The 10979-nt window shown below is 37.9% G+C and overlaps 1 protein-coding gene across 1 annotated transcript; it reads left to right on the top strand.

Moving 5' to 3' along the window:
• The first annotated feature begins 488 nt into the window (after positions 1–488).
• Positions 489–6794, top strand: LECT2 (leukocyte cell derived chemotaxin 2). The gene is made up of 3 exons (XM_089909339.1): positions 489–750; positions 2224–2370; positions 6595–6794. The coding sequence occupies exons 1-3, from the start codon at positions 627–629 to the stop codon at positions 6759–6761; spliced, it is 438 nt and encodes a 145-aa protein (XP_089765465.1). The 5' UTR covers positions 489–626; the 3' UTR covers positions 6762–6794.
• Positions 6795–10979: the final 4185 nt, after the last annotated feature.

Below are 10979 nucleotides of genomic sequence, written 5' to 3'. Positions count from 1 at the left end.
TCATAATTTTTTAAATAATTGTTTTACTCCCTTCCCCACTTTCTCTTCTCACTCCACTCTAGGCTAAATTAGTTTGACATGTTCTTATTTCTAAGAATCTCCTCTTCTATGTTTGCAAATATGAAAGAGATTTATTTCCTGTTAAATAAACTTTGCTATAGTGCAGAGTTTGCTTCTGCTTTAATTCAAACATTTTCTTGGATTTGATTATGAAGACTAGCAATAAAGAAAATTTCAAAGTTACTAAAGTAACTAAAGAATTTCTAGAATTATTTGTTTGAGCCATGCTGTTTATTTTGTTTAACCTAAACATAGTGGTCCCCATACCAAGTCATGAGCAAAAAAAAATTTGAAAAGTGCAATCTATACCACTGTTTAATGAATAATCTGAAACAAACTATAATGATAAAGGTAAATGCTTATAAAGAAACACACAAATACTCTACATGTCATAAAACAGACTTCCGTGACCAGGGGAAAAGCCCATTTTATAGCTGAATCAGGAGTTAAAGGAAGCCCACCCCTTAAACTACAGGAAAATTAGAGAGAAAGTATAGTGAAAACAGAATTTTTCAATCTACTGGGAGACACAAGGATAGTAGAGATTGGGAATATGTGGTCAGGAAATGTGCTTCTCCTGTTTCTCCTTTTTAGCACTGGCTGGGCCATGGGCTACTATATGTGCTGGCAAGTCTTCCGATGAGATCAGGACATGTGACAGCCACGGCTGTGGCCAGTACACGGCTCAAAGGTAACAGGGTTTCACACATAACCATATCCTCTTTTGGCTCGTAACCTCTTTGCTTAGTGTCCTTGCCCAAAGTTCCTTCAAGTGCTCACCATCTTCTCCCTTCCTACAGCAGGGAAATTCAGAGATATAACCAGTTACATTACCACGTTTGGAGCAACTTCCAAGAACAGGGCGTCAACTCTGCGCTCTGAATTCGGAACAGAGCATTGAACAAGGGCAAGAGAGAGGAGAGCAGTGTTTTCTCTCAATGTTTTCACACGTTGACTCACCTCACCTGGCTTTTCCAAGGTGGAAGCCAAACATTACTGTCCCATTTTATAGATGAGGAACTTGAACTGGGGCACCAAAGGGTTAAGGGACTTGCCAAACACAGTTGGAGGTGGTGAAGGCTGGACTAGAATTCAGGCTTTTGGATCCTCTTCCCATCAAACCATGGTGTTACTGACCCAGGCTCTGGGAGGTGAACAACTGAGGCTGGCCCTAAGCAGGTCATCTCTTCCAGACAGTGAGAGACACACATGTGAACTTTCAACAGTGCACAGTACTACCTTGGGACTGCCACTTTCTGATGAAATAGCCATGTGTCCAACTGTATCACTGATCTCCATCCTAATCACAGAACAACTCTCACTCATACAGATACTACTTACAAAGCAACCTCACATACCTGGAATAGGGCTAAGAGACAGGACATAGGGGAAAGTGGCCGCTGAATTGCCAAAATTAAGACTCAATTAGTTCATACCCTAAACTTTATGCACTTGACTCATACAATAACTTACTGGCTCGTCACCTGGAATCTGCTCAGTGTTGCTTTACACGTGATGCTAACAGTCCTAGTGAATCTGACTTTCAGGTAGACTATTAGAAGGGAGAAGAGGCGGGTGGAGAACGGGCATAGTGTCAACAGTGAGGACTGGTGGAGATGACAAGAAATCTCACAACCTGGGATCGTTTTGTGTTTGTGCTCCACACACTTTAATAAATGCAGGAGGTATCACTCACTATATTAAAACCATACACAATAAATGATGTTTATAATGACTTATGGATCACTGGGAGAAAAATAAGACTAGGGTAACATATGATTCTTTTATCATAGGTTCCCATAAAAAGTCATCTCTTTTCTAAGTGGTCTTGCAGGGGTCAAGATTCAGTTATCTATAAAATTTACTTACACGGATTGCCTCATTTCCCCAAAATGCCATATAATAATAATGGCTAACATTTTTAAAGGCTTCCTGTGTTTTACTATCTTAAATGTTTTAACCTTTATAACATCGTTATTACAACCTGCAGAGAAGGAGGTGAAAATTGGGTAAACAGAGTGAGGAAACCTGGGACATTCCAACACGTTCCAGCAGCTTCAACTTTTGATACCCTGGTCTGGGAACAGTGGGCTAACACCATGTTCCTGGGCAATAAAATTCCCAGGGCAGTTCCTCAGTCTGTTCATTCTTATTTACATCCTGGAAATCATAGGCTTCACCAGGGTGTGGAAGTCTTGTGCTCGGATGGATCTACTGTGTATGCACCTTTCACCGGAATGATTGTGGGCCAGGAGAAACCTTATAAAAACAAAAATGCCATCAATAATGGTGTTCGGATCTCTGGAAGAGGTAAGGGGTGGTGTATATACCTGGAGCACATACTGGAGATGTTTGATGCTTATTTATTTAATGCGTATTCTATACAAAGACGTTTCATTCTTCCTTCAAAGTGACAAAACCTAGGACCTAAAGGACAAAGGGTACCAGACTAAAGCAGCCCTTGCATTTTCAAAGATGTTCCACCACTTTCCCTGAAGTCATCTTCTTTATGCATACACTCCCCACCTAACTCTACAGTTGACTGAAGGGCTTTCTTCCTGAGGCCCATGTGGCTTTGCTTAACAATCTACAAGCAAAATCACTTTCAGCATTGCGGTATTAACTGTAATGAACAGATGCTTTCATTCACCAAAATCCCACAATTCGAAAATGTTGGCATCTCTGCAAGAGTTGATGTGAACTATTTTCAAATGCTCTATGTTCTAGGTAAAGCTGGGCCTCCTGGTACTCCAGGTGCTGGGCTTATTGTCTGGTTGTTTTAACTGGATTGACGTAGAACATACACACAGCAAAGTGCACAAAGCAAAAATGGCCAGCGCCATGAATTGTCACAAAGTAAGCTCACCTGTGTAGCCTGTTGGTTCCATCAGATCAAGAAAAAGAATATCAGCAGCAGTTCAAAGAACCCTTGTGCTACCTTTTAGTCATCACTCCCAGCAAGGGTGATTGCTATCCCACCACACATTAGCTTTGCCTGTTTCTGAAAATGACTTAAATAGAATTAAACAGCATGCAGTCTTTTGAGTGGGGCTTCTTTTACTCCACATAAGGTTTGTGAGATTCATTCATGTTTTTGCATGTAGTTTAAGTCCCTTCACCCTTATCGATGTAGAGCATTCCATTGTATGCACATATATTCACCTATTTAATCATTCTTCTCTAAACGGACATCTGGGCAGTATCCAGTTTCAGGCGATTATGAAAATGCTGCTATGAACTTTCTGTACATTTCTTTTCATTAACATAAACATGCATTCCTGTTGGGAGTGGATCCGGAAGACACTCCTCTCACTAAGGCTGTGAGAAACACTTTGTGAGGGAGCCCACATCCTTGAGGAGCTATCTGGTGGCTATCCTCTCTAGGCCTGAAATGACAAGAGGAACTACTGCCATTGAGTGGAGTCCACTTAGAAGCCAAGGCTGGCATGGTTATCCAACAGGGAGCAGAGCTGAAGCAGTAATCAGGTACATCAGAAGCAGAGACCTGTGGCATTGTCTAGTTAATCATGGTGACCTAGAACTGAATACATGGGCAGCCTGCTAAAGCCTTATTTGATTTGTATAAATGGAAACACTCTAGGTCTGATGAACAAAATTCTGACTTCAATCATGACAATACTGGGTCTCAAAACCTTCCTCCCAACACCATCCACCAATTCCCAGACTTGAGCCAGTTCACAGTCCCAGAGCCCCTTGAATGAAAGAGAGGCTGAGTCCTTCTGAGGAAGGGCCCTATTACAATGCCAAAACTTTCTACTGTAACCCTTACTTCTAGCCATCCCCAAAAGGACCTGCAGCCTTTCAGCAGGATGATTGTATACTGGGGAAGAAGAGACTCGCTCAAAACTGACAGTAATTCCTAAAGACCCAAGCCACTGTAGTCCATCAATCAGACTAGGGGCTTCTAGGGTCAGGTGATCAACATAGTTTTTTCCTAGGGTCCACCCTACAGTTGACCTAGTGCATCCACATATCCACCCTGTGGTAATTTCGCCGGTACCAGAATGCGTAACTGGAATCAATATACTCAGCAACTGGCAGAACGCTGGAGGAGTGGAGTTGCTGGGTTACTTGGTATATGTATCTGCAGTGCTAGAAGGTACTGCCACCCAGTCTCCCCGAGTAGTGGTACCAATTCACAGCCCCAACAGGAGTGTATGAAAGTTCCAGTTGCTCCATACACAATACTTGGTGTTATCTAGCTACCTTTCTCATTTCAGCCATTCTGATGAGTATGTAACGGTATCTCACTTAAGTTTAATTTGCATTTCCATGATGTCTAATGATATTGAGCCCCTTCTCATATTTATTGATAACATGGATATTGTCTTTCGCAAAGTGCCTATTCATGTATTTTGCCCTGGCTTTTTTGCCTTTTTCTTATTGGTATGTGGGAGCTTTTTGTGTCTTTTGGATATGAGTCCTTTGTCCAATATATGTATTGTAAGTATCTTCTCCCACTTTATGGGTTCCTTTTCACTTTTCTAGTGTTTTTTAATAAACAAAAATTCTTATTTTTAATGCAGTCCAATTTAGTAATATTTTCCCTTACCTTTGATGCATTTTTATTACCCGTTTAAGACACATCTGCCCACCCTAGTCATAAAGGTATTGTCCCTATGTTTCTGTGTACAAGCTTGATTGCTTCATCATTCATACTTAGATTTATAATCCATCTGGAATTGGTTTTTGTGTAAGGAATGAGATAGGGATCAAAATTTCCCCCCGTATCGACATCTGACTCAGTACCATTAACTTGCCAAGACCATTTTTTCCTTGCCACACGGCAGTATCTCTTGTCATAGATCAGGGTTTGAATATACATAGGTCTGTTTATGGTCCTTCTATTGTGTTTCACTGGCCAGTTTGTCAATCTTCCACAAATACTGCACTGTCTTAATTACCATAGCTTTAAAATACATCTTGATATAAATAATATAAATCTTCCAACTTTGATCTTCTTTCAGATTGTCTTGGCAATTCTTGGGTTATTTGCATTACCAAATAAATTACAGAATCAGTTTGTCAATTTCCACCAAAAATTTTGCTGGGACTTTGGGTTTGCATTCATGATACAGGATCAAACTGAGAAGAACTGATATCTTAAAAGTAATGAAAGTCATCCAATCAACGAACTTGTTAAATCTTCCATTTATTTAGGTCTTCTTACACTGTTGTATTAGTAACTTAATTAGAGTTGTATTAGTATCAATGTAGAGGTCTTGCACATATTTTTGTTTAATATATGTGCATAAAATGCACCTTATTAATTTTCCATAGATCTTCTATAGCAGTACTGTCCAACAGAAGTATAATAAAAGCCACATATGCAATCTTAACTTTTCAGTAATCATATTAAGTAAAAAGAAACAGTGAAATTAATTTTAACAACGTATTTAACTTAATACCTCCAAATTATTATTTCAAAATGCAATTAATATAAAAATTAGTAATATTTTACTTTTTGGGGAGTACTGTCTTCAAAATCCAGTGTGTATCTTATACTTAAAGCACATCTAATTCAGATTAGCTATTTCAAGCACTGACTAGCCACATGTGGGTAGCAGCTACTGTGTTGGACAGGACAATTCTATAGCCTTACTTATGTTTTCTGCCCAATTGACCTGTTTTCACTGATGCAAGTGTGTTGAAGTCTTCTGTCACTACTGGGTTTCTATCTATATATCCTTATACCTCCTGTATTCTCTCCTTTATATAGGTGGTTTCTGTGTTATTTACTGCATGGATAATTATATCTTCATTGGATTCAGCATTATACATTGTCCTCCTTTGTCTTGTTTCAATGCTTTTTGGCCTGAATTTCACTCTCTGGTAACAGGATCATAATCCTTTTTCCTTCCATTTACATGGCAAATCTTTTCCAGTCCTGAATTTTCAGCCTTTTTCAATTACTGTTTTATTGTATACAGCACAGAATTGCATTTTGCTTTCCAAGCCAATAGGAAAATCTTTTTACTATATGAATTAACATTTATAGATACAACTCATATATCTGGTCCAAACACTGTCATTATTTTATGTTGTAATTATGGTATTATAATGGTATTATCTCTATTTCTCTATTTGATGGGTCTTCTTTGTTTTAAATTTTTCTTTTGATATTTAAAAAGATTTGCATTCTTGTGCCTGTTATTTCCATTTTTCTTTGTCTTTAAAGTCTAATAGTTTTATTGGAATCTGTCTTGGAGTTGACATCGTTCTGGGTCAATTTTCTCAGTTACCTGGTGTTTTTCTGCTATTCTTCAATGCCTTTTAAAATACTCATTTGAGTCCATTCTTCCTTAGGCATCTTGTAATTTTAATCTTCATTTCTGATATGATTCTGTCATTTTCTTCTACTCCCTCACTGAGTTTAATCAACCTTTCCTTTTGTATTTTTTAATTCATTTCTGGCTTTTTTTTTCTTTTTTTTTTCTTTTTTTTTTTACAATTTCTGATTCAAGGCTGCTAAAACCCAGATAATGAATAATTTTACTGCTTCTTTTCTTTTAGGTTTCTGTATTAAAGTGTTCTACATTAAGCCAATTAAATATAAAGGTTCTATCAAGAAGGGAGAAAAACTGGGCACTCTATTGCCCTTGCAGAAAGTTTATCCTGGCATACAATCTCACATACACATTGAAAACTGTGACCTGAGTGATCCTACTGTGTACCTATAAATGGAAGACAAATAACCAGATCTTCTAAAGAGAGAGCCATCTTCTTAAAACCTGGGTGCATATTCTGCTTTTCAAGAAACCTGTGTTCAGGTAGAAACATGATGAATGCAAGAAAGAAAAAAGCATGTTGGTTTCAACTCATTGCCACTTTGATGTTTTGAGGGTCAATTAATCTCTCAGGTCTGATCTTTAATCTATGGGATCTGGGGTGTCTTTTTTCTTAAAGATTTCTCAGTCCTGAATACATAAGGTAAATAAATATGAATTCAAACTGGTCCCACTAGCTTTCTGCTTGAAAATAAGAAAAAGCCTGAAGTGTTTTTAGGGTACAAGAATAGAGTGTTGTACAATGCTAGACACATAAACCTGATAAATATTAGGTGAATAAACTGGAGGCTTCTTTTGAGTTAAGGTAGTAGAGAATTTCAGCAATAGCCTTAGGTTTGTCAAAGTGCTTGGAGGGTGAGGGGTTTACACGGATAAGACAGAGTTTGCTGGTCTTTATATCCACACATTCCCGTGCTCTATCTAAGCAGTTGATCTTCCAGGTAACGAATGACAGCAGTCCAAGGTAATATGGAATATTCTAGATTTCAGAAAGATTGCATTACAGGGAGTACTAGAGAGAGAAAGAGGTCTATCCTAACCTGAAGTGTCTCATGAAACCAAGTCAGTCAACCTCATCTAGCCATACGCCTATCATAGCTACTGATTCCTACACATCATTGTATATCCTTATTATTCTTTCCTGGTTATGCTGACAACAAGTACAAAAAAGAAATGAAACCATATGAATGTTCAAAGAACCAGAAATAATATGGCTCTGTAGATTTTAGGCAGTCAGTAAGAAATGAGTAAGGTGAATTCATCATTCTGGAAACTTTCTTCATGAATTTTTGCTTAAACTCTTTGGAATGTAGAAAACTCCAGTAGAATGACTCCATTCCTAGTGTAGATATGCTATAGGAAATGCAGTCAATTGAACTTTTTTACTGGAGAGAAGTGGCTGCATTTGTATACTAGGACGTAATGTATAAGAATGTTCATGAATCACTATTTGTCATAGCAAAACCTGGAGCAACTCAAACGCTCATCAATTGGAAGATGGACAAATTGTGGTTTAGTTATAGACGGAATATTATACTGCAGTGAACTTCAGCTAAACATAACAAAATAGATGAATCATAGAAATATAATTCTGAGTAAAAAAAAAAAAAGCCCAAAAGATCACATATAGCATGATACTCTTTTTATAAAGTCAAAACAATTAAAGCCAAAATGTAATTTTTAGGAACACATATACATATGTGATAAAAATACATAAAAAGGAAATCAAGCAAATAATGAACACTAGTTATCTCAGGACTGGATAGGGAATGACCACACAGAAAAATTTAAGTTACTATCAATGCTGTAGTTTTATGGTTGGGAGGTGATTTCATGAGTATTTATTATTATGAAGAAGATGTTATGGAGGCAACAGGACTTACAGGTGGGTCTCCAGGAAGAAGAAAGAGTCAGTGACGGCTCTCAGACCGTTTAGAGTCTATATAACAACACAATTAGTACTTTCTCATATCCAGTTAGATACTATTCTCTACTGTGTCATAACATCTTATACAAGGCTAGCAAATTAAGACTTTAATTTTTGGTTAAAAAGAAGAAAACTAGGGCTTCCCTAGTGGCGCAGTGGTTGAGAGTCCGCCTGCCGATGCAGGGGACACGGGTTCGTGCCCCGGTCCGGGAAGATCCCACATGCCGCGGAGCGGCTGGGCCCGTGAGCCATGGCTGCTGAGCCTGTGCGTCCGGAGCCTGTGCTCCGCAACGGGAGAGGCCACAACAGTGAGAGGCCTGCGTACCGCAAAAAAAAAAAAAAAAAAAGAAGAAGAAAACTATAACACCAGCACTGTCTGGTTTGATCATCTACCTTGCTCATCTCCTTAGTGCCAAATAACTTTAGATTGTTTCCAAAGATTACATTTGTTTTCAACAGACAAAGGCTGTGTTCCCATTGAGATCCCAAAAAAGGAAATAGCATACAGATTTCAAAGGCAATTTTAAAAGGAGCTCTAAAATGTTTGAACAATGAAATATATGCTTAGCCTTCTAAATAATCAACCTTCTGAAGTGACTGTTTTAAAAAACAGACTCATTACCTGGAACGGAGAGCTTCTCCAAAGTAGAGCAAGAACACTGCCTTCTGCCTAGCTTTCCACAAGCACTCTCATATCTGTTGAATGGAAATGCAAACTTTAGACTAAAGGACTTCTTTCCTAGGAATCACTACAATACAGCGCCCTCTGGTGCATTATATCACAGGTTTTTTTGTTTGTTTGTTTTTTGTTTTAATTTCCTTTTCCTTTAGGTTTGAGTGTTAAAGTGTTCAGTTTAAAGTATTGTAAAGGTTCAAATGACAGAGAAGTAATAGCCCTGAGTAACTTAATTTTCTTTACTGAAGGTGATTATAATATATACTTAAAATTTTGGTGTGAGATATTAGGTTAAATGACTGTAAAATCCATTTTTATTTAGAAAATGTTTTGAGTTTTCTAAAAGAAAGTAATTTAATGAAAGAACAAGATAAGTGGCCAATTTAAGAGGCCAAGGCTAGAGAGGGAAGAATTATTACATCCTTGTGGCAACATTTATCACACTTAGCGCATATTAACAACAATACATATAACTTTAAAATCTGCCTATCTCCCCAATATTTAGTAAAATACAAATGAGGCAAGCAAGGCTTATAAGGAAGGAAAAAACCAAAGAGAATCCTATTTTTGTGTCTCTTCAATATAACCTACAATAGAACCTTCTCTCCCATTCTCTCCATTTACAATTTGCCCACAAAATTATCCTAACTTTTCCAGAACCCTCTAACACATGCAAAATAAAACATTTTAAAGAACAAGTTTGCTTACAGAACTAAAATATTTTTCAAAGGTTAAGGCTTGAAATCCATCTAATATTGAACTCACTCATTTATCTCGAAACCTCTATCCTTAGGTAAGCAGTACTTTTCATGGACTTCCAAAGTAATGGCGACATTTTCATTTGATGGAGCAACAAAAATGCTCTACGTCCTCATCTTGTTTATGGCTATCCTAAAGTCGTTGCTCTTCAATTTATCAAAAGTATACCAGATCAACCAGGGCCATTTAACTGAGCTGATCAATTTTACTCTGAGTTTTGTTCTAAGAGTCACTACAGCGCTTAGCTAACTAGGTTTGAATACTGGGCCACCAAAGACCACTATTTAGAGCAGCAACTGCTCATTCAATGAGAAAGAGGCCACCGGTACTCATTCTCCCTCTATGCTAGTGGGCTCACCTCCCTTCTCTAGCCCCTCTCTGTTTTGCTTCATTATCCTCTAGTGCAAACACCACTGGCGTTCTATCACCTCACCATTCAGGTATATACACTTCAAGTAACACCAGGTGAGACTGGAGGCTCATCTCTGCAGTGTTTCCGCCACTACTCTGATCTCCAGTCAGACTGACCTCTCCATCTCACGCCGTTTCCTTTATGGTTGTTTGTCCTGTGGTTCTAATCAGACTTTAAGCTCCCTAAAATGTGCTGCTTCTGCACTCTCCTGAAATCTCAAAGTATAAATTACATGATCTGCAATAGTAATAACTATCTTTAAGAAATGGGTTTTATTTTTGAACCAGAAATATCGGTCCCACAAGCATTTATTGAATGTGTTCTGAGACTTTCAAACACAAAGGTGAATGAAATGCCTGTTCTCAGAATCACAGTAACAAAGACCGTGGTACAGTGGTGACAGCGTATGCACAAGGACAGTCTCTAAATAAAGGGATATGAACTGTGCTACTTTTTAAAATCACCATTTAGAAATAACAATATATTTTAATTCCTTAATAGATGAGAATATTTAAAAATTTTTTCCTATAAAAATATTCAAAACTGGAAAATAATGAACGTATTTCAATTTTTTTAGTTTAATTGACTTCTTAGAAATTTAAGGTATTGGGGAGAGGACTCAGAGGAAAAAGTCTGAAAAAGAAAATACTTATATAAAACTTGCCGAATGCCTACTATGTGCTAGACACTATGCTAGATGCTGGGGATACAACAGTGAGTAAAAGCCAACCTTGATCCTGCAGCGATGGAGCTTACAGCACAATGGTTGAAGCAGATAATAATCATACAAGTGAAGAGCAAGTTACAATAGTGATAAGCACCACAAAGGGAAATCAC

Source organism: Delphinapterus leucas, chromosome 3 (genome assembly GCF_059928025.1).
Source record: "Delphinapterus leucas isolate spDelLeu-1000000601 "Yukka" chromosome 3, BTC_Dleu_Yukka2, whole genome shotgun sequence".
Lineage (NCBI taxonomy): Eukaryota > Metazoa > Chordata > Mammalia > Artiodactyla > Monodontidae > Delphinapterus > Delphinapterus leucas.
The sequence above is the reverse complement of the archived record's forward strand: the minus strand, read 5'-3'. Positions and strand labels throughout refer to the sequence as shown.